General features: G+C 34.4%; 1 protein-coding gene across 1 annotated transcript in view; it reads right to left on the minus strand.

Annotated features, from left to right (window-relative positions):
* Positions 1–10,548: 10,548 nt before the first annotated feature.
* The window catches only part of FSIP2 (fibrous sheath interacting protein 2), a 126,219-nt gene continuing 114,578 nt past the window's right edge, over positions 10,549–22,189 (minus strand). The window contains exons 19-22 of the mRNA XM_060016467.1: positions 18,802–18,848; positions 15,654–15,697; positions 12,891–12,960; positions 10,549–10,685 (exon numbers count right to left, since the gene is read on the minus strand). Of these exons, the coding sequence (XP_059872450.1) occupies positions 10,549–10,685; positions 12,891–12,960; positions 15,654–15,697; positions 18,802–18,848 (298 nt within the window). The remainder of the gene's footprint in view (positions 10,686–12,890; positions 12,961–15,653; positions 15,698–18,801; positions 18,849–22,189) is intronic.

Below are 22,189 nucleotides of genomic sequence, written 5' to 3' on the forward strand. Positions count from 1 at the left end.
ATGTGTTAGCTCAGTAATTGGTCTCCTTTCTTCTTTAGGAAAAAATGCAAGTCCAGTATTAGAGTTTGGTATAAATTAAGGAAAAAACCCACAAAATTTCCTTAGAAATGCTGTAGGCCAGCATTTCTGACCATGCTGCAGTGGGAAACTGCACATTGCATTTGGTCATGATATCTATGTTTTCCAAAAAAATAGAGTATGAGATAAAACTATTGACCTGATAAGCTCCTTATTGAAACTGATGCATAAGATTAGCAACGTTGGGACAGCTAGCTTTAGGACAAGGTAAAAGAGGGAAGAAGTTAGTTTTATTATGAAGATGTGAAAATATATGAGAAAGGTTTATATAATGCAAATATAATAAGAAAAAGTGTGGGAAACCTAGTATTTAAAGTCTAATTAATATTGTTAAAATAAGAACAGTGTTACTGTGGAACACTAGTTTGAGGATTTAAAACTATAGTAGAGGTTAGTTTTCCATTGTTCTATTTATTAGCCCTTTTGCATCACTACAGTGTATGATAAAGTATATCCATAATAAAGAATTGCAGAAACTGTAAAAGATTGCATTTCTTCTGAATGGTCAATGAGGATTACAATTTCAGCCAGTCAGTTTTACTGCATTTCCATTCCCAGAGTCCAGTTTAAGAGGGTAACAGAAGAACTGTGTCTCACTGCCCACTCATTTCTTCTCATCATTGCCTTTTTCACTTACCTTTAAAAATGTTGCATCCAGTTGTCTAGGTTTATCTATTAAAATAGGTCTTCCTGTTTTCTGCATTAGATGTGCCTAGTAAGTAACTCTTTTCATTTATTGATGCTTTTCTCTGTTCAGTTATTCTATGTCCAGTTCTAGTTAGATATAACATCTTCAGTTTCTCTAGAAGGGTGAGAGTTTTAAATTTCTTTTATTGTGATAGAACATACAATATTTTTCAGTTTAAACATTTTTAAGTGTACAATTCAGTGGCATTACATTCACAGTGTAATCACTGTGAGGATTACATCACCACTATTTGATGTATAGTGGTGAGGAATCATCACCACTATTTCCAAAAATTTCTCAGTACTCCAAGTAGAAACTGCAACAATTAAGTAGTAATTGTAAGCAGTAATCTCCATTCCTACCTTCAACTCCTGTTCCTGGTAACTTTTTATCTACTTTTTAGGTCTATACATTTGCCTATTGTATACAATATATAATTTAAGTAGAATAAATATTTGTCCTGTGTCTGGATTATTTCACTTATTTAGTATAATGTTTTAGAGGTTCATTTCTGTTATAGCATGTGTAAGGGCTTCATTCTTTGATGGCTGAATAGTATTCCACTATATGTGTATACCACATTGTTTTTGTCCATTCATCTGTTGACAATAGTTGTTTCCACCTTGTGACAAATTACACTGCAATGAATGTTATTGTATAAGTATTTGAATTCCTGTTTTCAGAGTGGAATTGCTAAGTCATATGGTAATTCTATGTGTAGCTTTTTGAGGAACCACCAAACTTTTCCACAGCAGCTGCAATTCCCAACAGCAATTTAAGAGAATTCTAATTTCTCTATGTCCTGGCCAACCCTGTCATTTTCCTTAAAAAAAAAAAAAAAAAAAAAAGTCATCCTAGTATGTATGAAACAGTAACTCATTCTGGTTTTGATTTCAATTTCCTAATGGTCAATGATACTGCATGTTTACAAAAGCTTATTGGCCATTTTTATATCTTGTTTGGAGAAATGTCTATTCAAGTCTTTGCCCATATTTTAATTGTTTTTTATTTCGAGTTGCATGAGTTTTTTATATATTCTGGATGTTGCACCTTTATCAGATATATGATTTGAAAATATTTAAATATTTTCCTCCATTCTACAAGTTGTCTCTTCACTTTCATGATAATATCCTTTGATGCACAAAAGTTTTTAAATTTGATGGAGTCCAGATATGTTGCTCACACTTTTGGTGTCATATCTAATAATGCATTGCCAAAAATATAAGAACATGAAGGTCTTTTCCATTTATTTAGTCCTTTTAAAATTTCTTTCAGGAATGTTATGAACTTTTTACTGTATAAGTCTTTCACGTCCTTGATTGATTATTATTTTATTTAGGTATGCTATTGTAGTGGGAATTGCTCTTAATTTTGGGGGGGATTATTTATTTTAGGTGTATAGAAATACAATTGACTTTTTGTGTTTATATTCTGTCCTGTAACCTTGCTGAGTTCACTTATTAGTTCTAGTAGCCTTCTTGTGGATTTGCATATTTGGGGATGTCTATTCACATCTGCAAATAGAGATAGTTTTACTTCTTTCTATCCCACTTGGATGCCTTTTATGTCTTTTTATTGTCTAATTGCTCTGGTAAAAAAAAGTTCTATTATGATGTTGGATAGTAGTGATGAAACAGGGCACTAAAAATCTCCCAACAGAGAAAAATCCAGGACCAGATGGCTTCAGTAGTGAATTATACTGAACACTTAAATGACACATAACACCAGTATTTCTCAAACTTTTCCAAAAATGGAAGAGGAAGGAACATTTCCTAACCTGTACTATGAGGCCAGCATTACCCTGACACCAAAGCCATGTAAGGACATCACAAGAAAAGAAAATTAAATACCAATATTTTTTATGAATATAAATGCAAAAATTCTCAACAGAAAACTAGCACACTGAATTTAATAGCATATTAAAAGGATTAGACATCATGACTCAATGGGATTTATCCCACAATGCAAGGAAGGTTCAACATGAGAAAACTAACCAATATGATACACTGTGTTATGGTTTGAATTGTGCCCCCTCCAAATTCATATATTGATTTTCTAACCTCTCTACCAAATAAAGTCACTTTATTTGGAAATAGGGTCATTGAGGATGTAATTATTTGTTGAGATGAAGTTGTAGTGGAGTATGGTGGGGCCCTAATTCAATATGACTAATGTTATTGTAGAAGGAGCATCATGTAAAAACCCAGATATACACAGGGAAAATCCAATGTGAAGACTGGAGTTATACTGCCCAAAGCCAAGGAACTACCAAAAGCTAGAAGACAGGCTTAGAACAGATCCTGTTCTAGTGCTTTCAGAGGAAGGATGGCCCTGCAAACTCTGATCTCAGAATTCTAGCTTCTAGAACTGAGACATTTCTGTTGTTTAAGAAATGCACCAGTTTGTGGTGCTTTGTAACAGTAGCCCTAAGTAACTAATTGGGACTACGTTAATAGATTGAAGAAGAAAAGTGACATGATCATCTCAATGAACAGAGATAAAGGCATTTGACAAGGTCCACCATTCCTTCATGATAAAAACATTCATAAAACTAGGAATAGAAGGGAACTTCCTCAACATGATAAAGGGGATTTATTAAAAATCCACAGCTAATAACATCATACTCAATGGTGAAAAGTGGAAAGTTTCCTATTTTTTGGTCAATCTAGCTAAAAGTTTGTAAATTTTCATTTTTTCAAAAACACAAACATATGGCTTCATAGATTCTATTGTTTTTCTACTTCATATTTTATTTTTCTTCATTCTAATCTTTATTATTTCATTTTCTCTGCTAGCTTTGGGTTTATTTTGCTCCTCTTTCTAGTTCCTCAAGGTGTGAAGTTAAGGTTATTGACCTGAGATCTTTCTTCTTTTTTTAATGTAGACATTTACAGCCATAAATTTCCCTCTGAGCACTGCCTTTGCTGCATCCCATAAGTTTTGTTATGTTGCATCATTATTTTAATTTATTTAAAAGTATTTTCTAAACTCTTGAGATTTCTTCTTTGACCCATTGGTTAAGAGTATGTTGTCTAATTTGCACATATTTGTGAATTTTCCAATGTTCCTTATTGATATCTAACATTACTCCATTGTGGTCAGAAAAGATACTTTGTTTGACTCAGTCTTTTAGAATTTATTGTGATTTGTTTTGTCGCCTAACATGGTCTATTCTGAAGAATATTCTGTGTGCCCTTGTGGATTCTCTTCCTGGGTGGAGTGCTCTATATGTCTGTTAGGTCTAATCAATTCATAGTTTTACCTTAGTCTTCTATAATACTTATTGATATTCTATATAGAAGTTCTATTCATTATTGGAAGTGGTATACTGAAAAACTGTTTCTCCTTTGAATTCTGTCATTATTTGCTTTATTTATTTTGGGGGCTCTGTTGTTTGGTGCAGATATGTTTATAATTGTTTTATTAATGAATAGACCCTTTCATCAACATATAATGCCATTTTTTGTCTCGTAACATTGACCTAATCTATTTTGCCTGATATTAATATAGCAACCTAGGCCTCTTTTGGTTACTATTGGCATGGAGTATCTTTTTCCATCCTTTAAATCTATTTGTTTCTTTGGATCTAAAATGTGTCTCCTGTAGGCAGTATATAGTTGTATTATTATTATTTATTCTATATGCCTCTGCCTTTTGATTAGAGAATTTATTCCATTTACATGTAAAGTAATTACAGATAGGGAAGGATTTTTCCATCTAACTATTTTCTGTGTGCTTACAGCTATTTTTATCCTTCACTTTCTTCATCACTGCCTTCTTTTGTGTGTTGTTGCTTTTTTTGTGATGAACCATTTGACTATCTTTTTATTTTCTGTATATTTTTAGATGTTTTATTAATATCTAAAATGTTAATAAAATAACATTATTTTATTACCATACCATGGAGAGAATACATTTACAAATTTATAACATAATTTGAATTGATGTCAACATAACTTTAATGGCATGGAAAATCACTTTTCTTATACAGCTTTATCTCCTCTTCTCCCCTGTACTTATTGTATGTAGAATACAATAAGTATTGTAAAAAATATATACATGATATGGCCAATACCACTGAATTATAATTTTAATGTATTTGTCTTCTAAATCCTATAGGAAAATTTGGAATTACAAACCAAAAATTAATAACATTATCTTTTATATTTGCCTATGTATTTACCTTTACCAGAGAACTTTACTTTTTCACAAAGCTTTGAGTTACTGTCTAGCATCTTTTCATTTCAATCTGAAGAATTCTTTTTGTAAATCCTTGTAGGGCAGGTCTAGTGATAACACACTCCCTCCGCTTTTACCTGGGAATGTCTTAATTTCTCCCTATTTTAAGGACAGTTTTGTTTGACACAGAATTCTTAGTTGATAGTTTTTTTCTTTCAGCACTTTAAACGGGTCATCATACTGTCTTCTGCCACACATAGTTTGATGAGAAATTACCTGTTAATCTTATTGAGGTTCCTTGTACATGAATGTGAGGTGTCACTTCTCTCACTGTTTTCATGATAGCTTGTCTTTTGACAGGTTGATTATAATGTTTCTTGGTGTGAGTCTATCCAATTTTGAAACTAAAGTTTTTAGATTCATGAATTTCGATAAATTTGGGATGTTTGGGCCATTATTTCTTCACATATTCTTTCTGTCCTTTTTCTCTTTTCCTTCTGGGATTCACATAATGCATATTTTGGTCTACTGGACGGTATCACATAGGTCCTTATCTCTTAACATAGGTCCATATATATTTTTTAGGTTCTGTTTATTTTTCTTCATTTTTTTTTCTGCTTCTCAGACTAAATAATTTCAATTTTTCTATCTTCAAGTTCACTAATTATTTCTTCTGTGTGTTTAAATCTTCTGTTGAACCCCTCTAGTGAATTTTCTATTTCAGTTATTGTACTTTCATCTCCAGAATCTGTGTGGTTCCATTTTTTACAAGTTATTTATTATTATGATGATGATAAAAATACGTAACAAAATTTACCCTTTTAACCATATTTAAGTGTGTAATTCAGCACCATTAAGTACATTTACAATGATCTGCAAACATTACCTCTATCCATTTCCAGAACTTTTTCATCATCCCCCAAAGAAACTCTGTACCCATTAATCAATAACTTCCCAATCCACACTCTCTCCAGTTCCTGTTGACATCTATTTGACTTTTCTCTGTGAATTTTTTGGTTCTGTGTAACTCAGATAAGTGAAATCATACATTAACCATTTTTTGTGTCTGGTTTATTTCACTTAGCGTAATGTTTTCAAGGTTCATCCATGTTATAGTGTATATCAGAATTTTATTCCTTTTTAAGGCTGAATAATACTTTGTACATTTATACTATATCTTGTTTATCCATTCACCTATTGATGAACATTTGGGTTGTTTCCACCTTTGGCTATTGTGAATAGTGGTGCTATGAACATTGGTGTACAAGTATCTGAATCCCTGCTTTCAGTTCTTTTGGTTATATACCTAGAAGTGGAATTAATGAAATATGTAGCAATTCTATACTTCTTGAGGGACTGTCAAATTTTCCATGGTGGCTGTTTGGTTCCCTTTTATAATTTCTACTTCTGTACTGATATTCTCATTTAGTTCACATATTATTTTCCTGATTTCCTTCAGTCTATGTCTATGTTTTCCTTTGGCTTTTTGAGGATATTTAATATAATTGTTCTATGGTCTTTGTATAACTACTCCAAAGTCTGGACTCCCTCAGGGAGGGTTTCTTAATGTTTATTTTGTTCCTCTAAAGGGGCTATATGTTTCCTGTTTCTTTGTATTCCTTGTGGGGTTTTTTGGGTTGTTTTTATTGTTGAAAACTGGACATTTGCATATTATAATGTGGTAACTTGGAAATCAGATCTGCCTCTTTTCTGTGTTTTTTGGTGTTTTTATGTTTTTGATTTTTGAAGGCTATAGTAGCCCATTTGTTTAGTGACTTCCCCAAACTATATTTTCAGAGGATGTGTTCCTTATCTTCTGTGGTCACTGAAGTCTCCGTTCCTTGTGTTAAGCTAGAGTTTTCATAGAGATTCCCTTGAAGACCAGGAGCTAAAAAACATACACACCCTAGTCTGTGCAGATTGGATCTATGAAGGCAACTACTTCAAATACTTAGGTAGGCTTACACTGAGCCTAAGGATTGGTTTGAGGTGAAAATTTAGGGTGTTTCATATCTTTTCTGAGCATGAGTTTTGTTCTGGGCTTGTCCATGGCTTTCTAAATTCCTCTCATGGATGCTTTTGAATGCCTTAATTTCTTAATGAAACTCCTTAACTTTTGTTCCAGGGCTTTTGGCATCTGTTTTATGTTTCCATCACATTTTTTTCCCCTAAGCATCTGTGAGTTGTTAATTTGGCTTGCAGCTTTTTTGAGCTATGCCTACTGCTTTTCTGGTCTGAGTTCCCAGTTAAGCTGAACGGGGACAAGTGCTTTTCTACATTTCAGGCAGCTCCCAGTTTGTAACAGACAAACACAACAATTTTCCAATGAAGTCTGCTCTGCTTCCTTCAAAAGCAGGGACCAAGGACTTACACAAGGAATGCAAGTTTCTTTCTTTAAGACTGCTACTGTGCTGGGGAGGGGGTGGGGCAAGGACAAGTAAAAACATCATAAATCTTTGCTACCATTTGAAAGTTACCTTTTTCTTGATTCAATGTTTGATTAGTTACTGTAAACCTTTAACTGTTTTCCAGAGTTCTGAAAAGTTGGGTTTGACAGTTTTTGCTTGTCAGTGTTTCTGTGGCGGTATGGGAACTTAAAGGTGTATACTCCATTTTGCTGCAATCTAGACTAATGGTGAGGTTTTCACAAATGTGATTACCACGTGTTCTGAAAATATGTCTGGATCCATTTTGATTGGCTATTTCTAAGGTAATAAACAATTTTTACTGGAAATTCAACCTCACATTAAGTCTTGATCTAACTTTTTTTCCAACTTTCTTTTTCTAACTCAAGGTATATTTTAGCAGAATGCTCATGTGCCTTCTCAGCAATGTATTCAATATCCAAATTACTAAAAATATGAATATTTAAACCTTATGTATTAATTTTTTGTAATAAAATTTGAAACTTCCCTAGTAAAATTCATTGCTTTTGTTTGTTTGGCCTCACTGCACGGATTGTGGGATTTTAGTTCCCTGACCAGGGACTGAACCCAGGCCCTCAGCAATGGAAGCTCCAAGTCCTAACCACTGGACTGCCAGGGAACTCCCAAAGTTCATTGTTTTTAGAAATATATGTGCCCTTAATATCAAACTCAGTTAGTTTATGGGTCCCAAATTTTCATAGTACATGAGTCAGGAAACTACCACCCATGGAGTAAACCTGGCCTGCCATCTATTTTTGACAAGCCTGCAAAGTAAGAATGGTTTTATAAGTTTTTAATCACTGGAAAAAAATGATGTTTTGGGGTGTAAAACTATAAAAAACCCTCAAATTTTACTTTTCATAAATATTCATTGAATTCCCGCCACATTCACTTGTTCATATATTGTCTATGGTTGCTTTTGTGCTAGCAAGGCATAATGAAATAATTTTGACAAAGACCATTATGCCCTGCAAAAGTATGATGTTTACTATCTATCCCTTCACATAAAAGGTTTGCCAGCCTCTGTACAACAGAAACAGAGTCAACAACCTGAGAACTCATTCCCATGCCTTATGGATTAAGAGGTATTCTTCAGAATCAAAAGCTCGTTACTTATAGAAATTTAAGCTACTACAGACTTTATCAGGTAATATGCATTTTTTCCCACTAAGTTATCTAAACAGTCACAAAGTTTTTTTTTTTTTTTTTTTTTTGGCGGTATGCGGGCCTCTCACTGTCGTGGCCTCTCCCGTTGCGGAGCACAAGCTCCGGACGCGCAGGCTCAGCAACCATGGCTCACGGGCCTAGCCGCTCTGCGGCATGTGGGATCTTCCCGGACTGGGGCACGAACCCGTGTTCCCTGCATCGGCAGGCGGACTCTCAACCACTGCGCCACCAGGGAAGCCCCACAAAGTTTCATTTAACACATGACATATAACAGAAGCTTTTTGGGATTAAGGTTTTTCCTAGAACTTAAATTTATCAATAATTTAAACCACTTTTTCCATAATTTTGACAGCTTCAAGGATTCTGAACTTTATGCTTCTTTCTCGAGTTGGAGAAAATTGGAAATCTCCTTTATCATTAAAAACCTTCTATCAGAGAGTACATTACTCTTATATGTTAAATCTTTAATTAGAGACGTATGTGAACCAGAATGCCTTAAAATCAGAGTGCATTTCAGCGCTAAAGATTTGATTATTTCCTTATCAACTTTTGAAAACATGGACGAGAACTTTGATAAAAAAATTTTACACTAAAATCTTCTGTTATGTTAAAAGGCAACCTAAAAGTATGTGATTTCTGAAGCTGGGGAGCATCAGTGGTTTGTTTGGACGACATCTGTAAGGATACTTTCAATACCACTGTCAATTTATGCACACTGGAAGAATTAGTTCTCCTGAAAATTGTTTTGATCTGGACTGCCAGTCATTTTTCATCAACTATCATTTTTGAAAAGGTCTACATCTATAGGGTACATCATTTTGTATGATCTTTGAGATCAAATAATTTATCAGAGATTATTATAAATAGACTACATTACTAATTGAGTAGCTTCATCATCACTGGAATGTAAAAATTCTTTATAATTACATTTTTTCCCTCTGGAGCTATCTCTTATAACCTCACTGACTAACTTTATTAAAGGAAATCCAATTTTGTGAAACAAAATTTTCTCAGATGTTTCTGCTTTAGCGCTGGCTACTGTCAAGAAGATTATAGATAAAAGGTACCACATTCTCTAAAAATGTGTGAGTCAGCATTAGGGTAGATAGTGATGATGACTGAAATTCTTTACTGTTTGGTCCACCTTTTTTATCTTTTAAACAAGACTTTTAGAATCTAGAGGCAAACATGCTGAACGAAGTTGGATCCATGTCACAAAGTAGCAAGTTAACTGATTTTGAAAAAATAGATAGCACTAGCTGTCCATCTTATTAAGTTTTCCTCAGTGCTTTTTATGTTCTCACAAATAGAATCTTTATATCTATATTCATATAAGGTATCTATATAAAGGATTTAATAACTATTGACCAACAATTTATGTATTGATGGTATTTTATCCACAAAATGTACCTTGTCAGAAAAGGGTTTTTTAGTCACGGAGTCTTTTTATGTATATATAATATTTTATGCACAATAATTCTTTACTTCTTGATGGTGCTTTATCCATAGTTGGATCTTTTGGGGAGGTGTTTTATAAACTGATGAAATTTTATCTGCAGGTAGTATAGATACTTTTATTTGAACATCCAAATACATCTTTTATAGTGAACCAATCAGTTTCATAGCTGTGTCATAGAATTAAACTTGAGTTTCATCTCAGTTTGCTAACTATTTTGGTGATCATACCCTCTAAAAATTTAACAGGAAAAATTCAAGTTCATTTTCTGATGGGTAATGAGGACTAACTGGTTTACTAGGTACACTTTTTGTCTCTTTATCTTCATGGCATGTTTGTATTGAATAATACTAGCACTCAGCATCTTCTTATACCAAAATGCTTATCAAAAGCATTATCAAAACTTTCTCTCACCCAGGTCTCTAATATACTTCTCTTGCTTTTAATATTTTGCTCAGCATTACGAGAATCATCTTACAGGACACTATGTTATGTTTTAAAAAATATTTTATTTTCTAAGGGAAGTAAGCATAGTTATATCAGGTGTAGAAACTTCAGTGCTTGTCCTGGCGAGGTGGTGAGGAAGATTTGGAAATATTGGTGTTAGTTCGAGAAAACACCTTTGACAGAGCTGAAGATATCTTTGCCAGCATTTTAGATCCTTGTTTAGGAATACTAGCCTTCGGAGTTTCTGTGGACAAAGCAACAAAAGTAATATAGATAATTATTAGACATTCTAGTTGAGGCAGCCATACTATACAATTAATGATTTAGAATTCAAAAACTGACATTTATAGAATAATTTATGGGATTAAAAAAGAAAGATTCTTTTGATTGGATTCTTCCAACACTCCTGTGAAGGAAACAGGGAAAATATCTCCATTTTTGTATATGAATCTTGGCGAGGTCAGAAACCTTGCCTAAGGTCACATGAGGAGTGGCCAAGCTTGGACAGGGAACAGCTTTCTCTCATGGCATTATTATATGCTGCACTCTGATATTTCGTTAATCAGGTGTACAAAGAATACCTTTCTTTTTCTAGCAGAAAAACCTCTGAAAAAGTCTGATGAGCTAAACTCACAAGGGAAAGTAACTTTCAGCGCTATACAGTGAGGGTGTCTATTTCAGAGTGTTCACTTGAAAACAGAAGTGCATTAAAACTGCTATAATTTCTCACCACTTTGGGTAAACTTTTAGTTGATAACTTCAAGTATTTTTTATTTTTTGTCATGTAACAGAAGACTGTATAGATAATAAAAATTTCCATTTGGATTCATTTTTCTATACCACTCTTCAGGGCATGGACTCTCAGAATATATTATAATTTAACAAAATGAATATTTTACATGTAAAGACAAGTAAATATGTACTTCTCTGAAACTTTATGATAGGATGTGATAGGACATGAAAACACACATGATAGTAAAAGCCCATCTTTTCTTAATTTCAGTACATGCCAAAGTTCATGACTATACCTCTTGCAGTTACCTAGATTTGTCTTTTCTAGCAAGGTAATCTTCTATTGTTAAAGCTAAGATAGCCAACAGCAGATTTAAAACTAAGAAAGCCAACAGAATAAAGAATAAAAATGTATGTTTAGGTTTTTACTGTGCTATAAAAAGGAAAAAGCCAAAATCTGCAGCAGATAAGACAAAAGCATGAATGAAAGAGAAAGATGTATATTCTGAAAAGGCAAGATAAAACTTTTACTAACACGACCAAGGCACTGATACAAGGCTTCTGAAATTCTTATTGGAGAGGTAAGAGTTAATGTTCTGAAAACTTGGTGGCCTTGTTAAAAATGCAGATTCCTGGGCATCATTACTCTAAGATGCTAACTTAGCCAGCTAGAGATGGTCCATTGTTAAAAAGTATTCTGGGTGGTTCCAGTATAAAGCAGTTCCTAGAAACACAATGAAGACACTGCCCAAATCCATATTCACTATTAGAAGACTGGTGGGTTGCTGGTGTCCTAGGTTAATAGCATCATCCCCAGAGAGAATAGTGAATGCTTGTGCTTATCAGTTAATAGCTCTTTTCGCAGTAAAACTTTAAGCTATCTTTGTCATTGAGGACATAATTCTGGGATGCAATGGCAACTCTATGGAACCACAATGTAGAGGGAAGAAAGAATGTTGGGTCAGAGTCAGAAGATATGTTTTTGAGCCCTAAAAGCTCTCCATTTGTTGGCTGTATAACCTCAGCCAGTTATTTACCTACATTTTCTCATTTGTAAATTAGGGCTCTAAGACTTGCAGAGGGAATATAATACGGTGTAGGAGATATGAACAAGTTTGGTTTGGTCCATAAAGTGTTTTGCATTACTTGATAAAACCTGAAAGTCAGGAATTTTCACATAGAACTTCCATTTCCAGTTTCTTTGAAAAATGCTAGAACCTGAATTAGAAGTCCTGGCAACAATCCAGCATGCCAATGACTGGACCTGAGTAACAGCTCCCTTCTTTAAATGGGGCATGCCATCTCCAGTGGACCACAGACCCCTGCTCAAAATACTGCTCTTGTTTTTTACCTACCTAGCTCCTGTGAACATTTGATTATGTGAACTGTGGTCATGTTGAATGAGCTTAGGCTTTGAAGTCGGGCAGATCTGTTATTTGAATCCCAGCTCTGCAGCTTACTAGCTTGGGGTGACCTTGAGTAACCTACTCTCACTTTCTCTTTAGTAAAATGAAGATAGCTGATACCTGTTCAACATTAGTTCTGTTATCTATTACTCCTTTGGTTTAAGAATTGCATAGAAAACTGCAAATGGAAATAATATCTTACTATTTATATTTTTATATATAGCAATCTCATATTGATAATACATGTCAATACTGCAAGGGAGAAACTACCCATTCTAGGAGTAATGTTAAAAGGATAGTATATTTTGTACCTGAAATGACTTCTTTTGAGGAATTCACACTACCAAGAATATTCTTGTTTCCTTCAAATATGGTGGTAAACTGCCAAGACAAAACAAAGTATTGACTCGATCTTTTGTTGGATACTACACACTAGAGATACCTAGAAATCCTCAAGAGATGTAGCACAATCATTACAGCATTTTATATAATTTCTGTGTTCTGCAGTCACAAATAATTATTCTCTGAGACTTAGACTCATACATTTTGCCAATTATGATGGCTAGGATTGACCCTTTTCATAGATACGGGCCTTGGCTACCAAATGATGATTAAAGGTTCAGCCATGTTAAAAGTGACAAAAAATGTCAGCTCTGTCTCTCCCCCCTCCCCTTTTGGATGAATTGGAGTGAGAAGTAAGTTATAAATTCTTTTCTGATAATAGAGATAAGAGAAGGAAAATGGATGTTTACTATATAAGCCCAATTTCCTTTTATGGAAATTTTAGCAATTTTGGAATCTAGAGAAGTAAAGTAGGTGTGTGGAGCTAGGGCCAGGAACATGGCTCAGGTACTGGTTTTACTCTGTACATCTTTATCGTATCTTTGAATGCAAAGGGAGCAATTTTCCCAGAAAGGCATAAAATAGCCTGGGACAGGTACCTGGGCTTCACTGTAACTATTCTATAATGCTAGAAATTTAAAAAGTAAAAAAGTCAATGAAGTGAGGCTAAATACATGTAACATAAAATGTATTGTATATAGATTATATACAATATATACAATATATACACTATATATATACAATATATACAATATATACAATATATACAATAAAGACTACCAGATATTAATGAGTTTTACCACAATTCACTTTTTTTAAAGTACGTAATTAACCCATTAAGTTTCAGACCACACATCCTACTCTGCCTTCTATGGCTGTGGTTCCAATGTAAGTTCAGTTTTCAAAGTCTTGGTGTTATTTTTTAGTCTATACCACTATTAAGACTGTAGTTCAAGTTCTCATAGTCTTTTGTCTATAGAACTTCAGGTCAGTTCCTGGCATGCACATCTCAGGAGACAATTTATAAACAGATTTGGAGGGATTCCTTTTTTGATATCCCTCCTCTCTTTGATTTATTTTAGTGTCTCTGACGCTCAACAGTCCCCTTTTCTGGTTCTATGCCTGGAATGCTGTGTGCTTCTAGCCTTCCTGTGTGCTGTCTCTCACATCCCATGACTGTATCCACGTCTGGGGTAAATTAACAAGAGAAAGGAGAGAAAAAAGTAGCACGTTTCCCCCTAATGTCCTTCAGGTTACTGGAGCCTTTTTCCTAATTCCTCTGGTCAGAAGGATTTTCTTTCAGTCCTAAGTGCCTCACAGCCTTTGCTGCCATTGTTGTGTAGCTTCATGGCTGAAACTTACCTTGTGGCAGGGGCAGAAGAGGGGGAAAAAGTGGGCTTCCCTATTTTCCATTTCATAGGAACTTCTTCCTAATTCTGGTAAGAGAGCAGTGGATTCTCTTGGAGCTTTCTTATTTTATCCATTCCCTCTATATAATTACAGGATTTGAACTGCCCTGGGTCATTGCTAGGAGATGTGAGAGGAAAAAACGCAGGAAACTCATAATGGTATTATTTTCTGAGTTTTGATTTCCCTCCTCAAACTCCTTCTATTATTTACTTTTCAGAACCCTCAGTAGTTGTCCAAAGTTTTTAGTTTTAATCAGTGAGAGATACAGGTGGAATGTGCTTATTACTCCACCTTACTCAGAACTGGACTGAATAACAACTTTAGTTATAGTTTTACCATGGAAAAAGCAGTAAGCAAGGAAAAGAGCAAGAACCAAAAGGGTCCAGATTAGCCTGCAATTCACTTTGGCACAAGGAATGGCCTGTCATCAGACTAGAGAATCATTGTCTCCCCTTTAGTGCCATATGATTTTACTTGGAAAATATGGCCTAAGTGCAGCCTGAGGTTGTCAAATAGATGTTTATGTTCAAAAATGAAGATTAGGTTGAGTGAGGAACTAACCCAGCATCTTTAGATATGTGGCAAAAGTTATCTTAAGTATGAGTTGTAGTTCTGAAAATTACTCTGATAATGAGAAGTGACTGGATAATCGATGGACTATAATGTCATGGGGTTGGGGAGATTTGCTTAAAAATGGGATTAAATTGAGTGAAGAAACAAACAAAACAGAAGAGGATTTGTAGCTTGAGCACTCATTGGAAGCTTTCTGAAAAGGATTAGCAAAGAGGACACTTTCTGAGTTTACACTGGAGAACAGCTGGGCCTTTTGGAAAACTGCCTTTAGACAGTCAGTCCTTAGGAATACAGAGAAATAGATGGAATCAGCAATTATTTCTTATAAACTGCTCTCTTCCATTTTTGCTTGTATTTCCTCCCTGCCTCCACCAAGTCCCTCACTTGGGTCTACCTGCCCTAGGCAGGGCCAAGTGACTCACTCCCTCTAGGATTTCCTCCAGAGACTGCAGTAACAGGGTTAAGGGATGGAATTGCAATTAGGTGCTAGGGAGGAACGGTGGCTTATCCAGTGCACTTAAGCAAGGAATGATAACTTAACCCTAAGGTGAGAACTAATGGATTTCTTGGGTACCACCAACAAGTCTCAGCCAGGAGGAGAGATCTGAGCATGAAGAAATTGCAAATAGGGGAATGCTTCCTGATGCCTCTCAAATAGCACCACGTAGTCCCTGGTTTGACCTTGAAAATTGGGCTATGTTCACCTGGACTCCATGTATTCTAATTAGAGGATATTGAAAAATATTTACCTTAACACCGTTTGAACTTTCTGGCCTTCGTTCCCGAGAACTTGCTGTAGAGGGGGGAAAAATAGTATTTTTTCTGAGGCATAAATAGTGTTGACACAAATCTGATCTTATTGTTTTTCACCAAAAAGTCATATAATTTAGGCTGATAGAGGAAATTATTATTATTTTTAGTGTACAGACAATGTGAACAAAACTGAAATAGGTGAGATTGCTAGAATTCTGTGGCATATCTTAGCCCTTCTTTTAGAAATTATGAAAGATGAAGTGTGATGTAGTAGGTAAGGCAGATTCTGTAACTTAGTAGGCATACATCTATGCATGGCCACTCAATCCCTACAGACCTATTTATTGTACATGTAAAATGAGAAGTTACCCTGTAGGTGATTCCTAAGGGCCTTTCTAGCTTTAACACTCTTTGATTCTACATAGTTAATTAAAAGCAGATAATTGGAACAAAGAGGAAGGTGCTGGTCTTATGAAATACTCTGAGTGAAAATCAGGAGAATTTTGAGGCAATACCAAGAAGAAACCTTGTGGAGTTGTACAGAACTAAAAGTTACCTAAATTTCAGGTGAGGTCAAGACACCAGTAGAAGAATTCAACCCAAGGAGGTAGAAATGGTACTGTGAGGTAAGTTTCATAAAGACCCCAGCTAACGTGTTAAAGAGTCAGAAAACCTGAGTTTGAGTCTTGGCTTCACTACTTAGAGCTGTGTGAATATTGGCAAATTTAATCTAACTTCTCTCCCAGTTTCCTCCTATGTAGAATGTGAATAAGACTATCTTCCTGCCTGTCACTCAAGAGGACTCAATGAGATATCTCATACGTAAAAAGTATGCATTTTATAGACATGCGATCATCAAGAGTCCACACATGTGATTACTCTCTGAATTACCCTTTGGGGCAGTGTAGGTTCTGGAAAAAAATAGTAAAACCTCAATTAACTCAAATATGATAAGAGCTGATAATCTGACTTATCTGAGAAAATTGGTAAAATTTCATTGTTGGTTGATAATATTTCTGAAGTGTCTGATTCTATATCACATATAGCTGAACTGACTTTTGCTTTTAAATGACTGAGGACATTTGGGTTTACTACCAGGACTATTATTCCAAACACTAGTTTTTATGTTTCCAGGTTAGATGGCTATCAACTTTCCAGGATTATACTAGGAATTTGTTTTGATGAAGAGTCACAGAAAAATTCCTGCTAATTCAGGATCTAACATACTCAGATTTATTTGACATTTTCTCCCATATTCTATATAAAACTATAAACTAAAATTAGGAATGTATGTGTTCAACCCTAAGCTTGTCACTGAACTCCAGACTGAAATATCCTATTGCTTATGTGACACCTCAACTTAAATATCTAATATCTAATACCTTAACATAACCAAAAGAGAATTCTTGTGTAACCTCCTTAGATTCCCATAGTCGCTCCTATTTTACTAACTCCTCCTACTATATGCCTGTTTTAGGCTCTTGGGAATATAGCTGTGATCTTCATGGAGCTTACATTCTAGAGGGAGGTAGTGAAAAAACAATTAATTAAAACATACAGTCTGGCATATAGTAATAAATGCTAGGGAGAAAAATAGCAAAGAAGTGGAATATGCAGTGCCATCTTGAGAATGAGGTTACAATTTCAAAAAGTGGTCAAAGAAGATGTCACTGAGAAGGTGACATTGGAGCAAAGTTCTGAAGGTGAGGAATGAGCAATGTAGATACAGAGGAAAGAGCACTACATGAGGATCAGCAAGTGCAAAGACCCTGAATTCCTGGAATATTTGAGGAACAGCAAGAAGGTCAGTGAGGCCTGAGCAGGGTGAGCCAGAAAGAAACAGAGGAGGAGGTTAGAGAGGTAATAGGGGTTTGGAGTGATGTCCAGATGATGTATGGTTTTGCAAGCCACTGTAAGTTCTTTGGCTTTTGTCCCAGATGAGATGGGAAATACTTATACTTGGAATTATCTTTGATGCCCTGCCTCAAGTTACAATGTAAATTCTTTGAGATCAAGGACTTTTTCAGTTTTGTTCACACATGGGATTTTAGAACACAAAAGAGGTGCTCAGTAAAATCTTTGAATGAATGAATGAATAAACGATTGAATTGGACAGCTGCAATATTACTGAAGGATATAAGAATTAAGCTGGATAATTGCAACAAAGTTGGAAAAAACAAAACACTGAATTTAGGGTCAGGAGCCTTGGGATCTAGACTGTGTTCCGCCTCTGACTCAAAGTAATCTTGGACATTTTCTCATCTTGAGCTTGAGTTTCCTCATGTAAACAATGAGGGGCGTTATAGTAAGTGATTTCTGTCTAACTCTAGCAGCCTAGGATTCCATAATACAGGAATCATACAGTGATTATTTTGACCCCTGGTTATGGTACATTTATAGAATTTTGGCATGCTTACTGTTACTCTATGAATCCCATCTTAATAAAAATGACTTCCACTTCCAAGTTGAGAGAATATGTTTCTGTAGTAACAACCTAAGTGAGTTGTATGTTTGAAATAGCCAGGGTAAACCTGTGGTTCAAATTTCAAGGCCACTTTATAATAAACATGACACTCAACCTCTTGGACATGCTACCATTGTTAGAACCACATTAATCATCTGAGGTTTCAACAGAGTGCCAAACAGTATTCACACAAATGTTCTAAGCAGTCAGTACAATTATAGATTAAAAAAACAACAACAAAGTGAGGTCCATACTAGCCATATTTAAATTTAAGCAAATAAATTTAGCTTTAAAAGTCTTTTTTGGGGTACATTTTGATAGGGTTAAGCACAAATGAAGGATAACTTCTCAAAGAAATTGTTAAATCCTAGTATCATGGGTTCTGGTTCAGCTAGAAACTATCATGATATACCCTGATTTTATGAATATTTCTCACAGGAGCATGGTAAATATAAATTCACATTATACTATATTCTTGACCAAAATCATTAATAAGACAAACTAGCTGACTTATTTTAAAACATGTGTGATGTCGTACTGGATCATTTCTAAAAGTAGATAAGCTCATAGGAAAAAAAAAAGTATCAATTTCAGGTTTGATAACTAAAAACACTGATCAAAGCAGTAGAGTGTCCTTTTGAATACTTTCTACTTTAAATCAAGAAATACAAAACTCCAACCTTCCGTAATTTTTGTACTTTTATCTGCCATACAATCTTCAGTCTCACTAAAACAAAAGAAAAAAATATTTAATTTTTTTGTGTATTTAATGAATCAAGAAATTACTGGTTAAGTAAAAGAACAATCTCTCAGTCATTCTTCATATGGAAATAAACCTGGAAGAGTGTATCACTGAGTTTCCAAATTGAATGCAAATTATTTATAAATTGACTCTTTTTTCCCAACTTAAAAAATTTTGGTTAAATACACATAACACAAAATTTACCATCTTAACCATTTTTCAGTGTACAGTTCTTTGCTTGAGTACATTCACATTATTGTGCAACCATCACCACCATTCGTCTATAGAACTTTTTCATTTTCCCCAATTGCAACTCTGTACTCCTAAATACTAACACCACATATTCCTCTCTCTCCATCTCCTGGAACCAACCTTCACCTTTTGCCTCTGTGATTTGACTACTTAGGTATCTCATATAAGTGGAATCATATAATATTTGTCATTTTGAGACTGACTTATTCACTTAGCATAATGTCTTCAAGGTGACATATAGCATGTGTCAGGATGTTCTTCCTTTCTAAAACTGAATAATATTCTACTGAATGTATGTACCATATTTTGTTTTTCCATTCATCCATCAATGTACTCTTAGTGCTGCTTCCATGATTTGGCTATTGTGAATAATGATGCTATGAATATGAGTGTAAAAATATCTGCTTGAGTCCCCGTTTTCAATTCTTTGGGGTATATACCCGGAAGTAGAATTGCTGGATCATATGGTTACTCTATATATTTAACTTTTTAGAGAAACTCTCACACTGTTTTCCGTAGTGACTGCACCATTTTAAATTCCCAGCAGCACTGTACAAGGGTTCCAGTTTCTTCACATTCTTGCCAACGTGTTATTTTCTGAAAATTTTTTTGATAATAGCTATCCTAATGGGTGTGCAATAGCATCTCATGGTTTTGACTTGCATTTCCCTGATGATTAGTGATGTTGAGGATCTTTTCATGTGCTTATTGCCCATTTGTACATCCTCTTTGTAGAAGTATCTATTCAAGTCCCTTGCCCAATTTTTAATCAGGTTGTTTGGTTTTTTGCTGTTGTTGAGTTATAGGAGTTCTTTATGTATTCTGGATAGTAATCCCTTATCAGACATATGACTTGCAAATATTTTCTCCCATTCTATGTGCTAACTTTTCACTCTGTCCTTTGAAGCACAAAAGTTTTTAAATTTGGTTAAGTCAAACTTATCTAATTTTTCTTTTACTGCTTGTGCTTTTAGTATCATATCCAAGAAACTATTGTCAAATCCAGTGTCATGGGGCTTTCCCCCTATGTTTTCTTATAAGAGTTCTATAGTTTTATGTAGGTTTTTGATCCATTTTGAATTAGTTTTTATACACAATATAAGGTAAGGGTCTAACTTCATTTTTGTTTGTGTGTGGTTATCTAGTTTTCCCAACACTGTTTGTTGAAAAGACTTTTTTTTCTCCATTGGATGGTCTTGGCATGCTTATCAAAAATTATTTGACCATATATTAAGGATTTGTTTCTGGGCTCTTTATTCTATTCCATTGGTCTACATATCTGTCTTCATGTCAGCACCACACTGTTTTGATTACCATAGCTCTGTGGTAAGTTTTGAAATCAGAAAGTCCAAGTATGTTCTTCCTTTTCAAGATTGTTTTGGCTGTTTGGAGTCCTTTGAGATACTACATAAATTCTAGAATGAATTTTTTCTTCTCCTGCAGAAAAAGGTCATTAAGTATTTTTATAAGGATTCATTTAATCTGTAGAATCCTTTGCGTAATACTGAAATCTTAACGGCCTATTTCCATTAATCTGTGTCTCCTTTAATTTCCTTTAGGTATGTTTTGTAGTTTTCAGTGTACAAATCTTTTGCCGCTTGGTAAGTCCATTCCTAAATATTCTGTTTGGTACTAGTGCGGATTGAATTTTTCTTCGTTTTTGGATTGTTCATTGTTAAGTGTTTAGAAATGCAATTTTCTTCTTCTGTATTGATTCTATATCCAGCAACTTTGATGAATTCATTTATTTGTTCTAAGAGTTTTCTTTCTTTTTTGTATAGAATCTTTAGGGTTTTCTACATATAAGATAATGCCATCTGTGAACAGAGCTCACTTTACTTCTCATCCAATTTAGATGCCTTTTATTTCTTGCCTAATTGCTCTGGCTAGGACTTCTGGTAATATACTCAACAGAAGTGATAAGAATGGGCACCCTTGTCTTTTTCCTGAGCTTAGAGGAAAATCTTTCAGAATTTCACTCTGAGTACAATAATGTTAGTTGTAGTTTTTCCATATATGGCTTTTATTATTTCAATGTAATTTGCTCTTATTTCTAGTCTGCTAAGTGTCATTATCATGAAAAGGTGTTGAATTTTGTTAAATGGTTTTTCCTGCATTAGTTTAGATAAGAATGTGTTTCTTTTTCCTTCATCCTGTTAATGTCTTGTGTTACACTGACTGATTCTCATATGTTGAACTTCCTTTGTATTCCTGGGATAAATCAACCTTAGTCATAGTGTATAATCATTTTAATCTGCTATTGAATTCTGTTTACTAGTATTTTGTTGAAGATTTTTGTATCAATAGTTTGAAGAGGTTTTTTCTTGTTTTCTTTGGAGGAAGTTTACTTTACATCAATAGTTTGAGGAGGATTGGTTTTAATTCTCCTTTAAATGTTTGCTACAATCCACCAGTGAAATCATCTGGTCCTGAGTTTTTCTTTGTTAGGAGCTTCTTAATTACTGATTCAATTTCTTTACTAGTTATAGGTTTCTTCAGATTTTTCCATTTTTTCATGAATCAATCTTGGTAGGTCATGTTTTTAGGAATTTGTCTATTTCATTTAGATTATCCAATTTGTTGGCATACAATTGTCAATAGTACTCTTATACTTCTTTTTACTTCTGTAAAATCATAGTACTCTTATAATTCTTTTTATTTCTGTAAAATCAGTTATAATGTCTCTTCTTTCACTTATGATTTTAGCTATTTGAGTCTTCTCTTTTTTTTTCCTTAGGCAATGTAGCTAAAATTTGTCAATTTTATCAATGTTTTGAAGAACCAACTCTTGGTTTCACTGATTTTATTTTTGTATTCTCTTATTTTGTCTATCTCTACTTTAATCTTTATTATTTCCTTCCATCTAATAGTTTTGAGTTTAGCTTATTTTTCTTTTTCTAGGTAGGTATTTAAGATGTAATGTTAGGTTGTTATTATAAGATCTTTTTTCTTTTTTATTGAAGTATAGTTGCTTTACAATGTTTTGTTAGCTTCTGCTGTACAGCAAAGTGAGTCAGTTATACGTATACATATAACCACTCTTTTTAGATTTCCTTCCCATTTAGGTCACCACA

This window comes from Delphinus delphis, chromosome 7, assembly GCF_949987515.2.
Source record: "Delphinus delphis chromosome 7, mDelDel1.2, whole genome shotgun sequence".
Taxonomy (NCBI): Eukaryota; Metazoa; Chordata; class Mammalia; order Artiodactyla; family Delphinidae; genus Delphinus; species Delphinus delphis.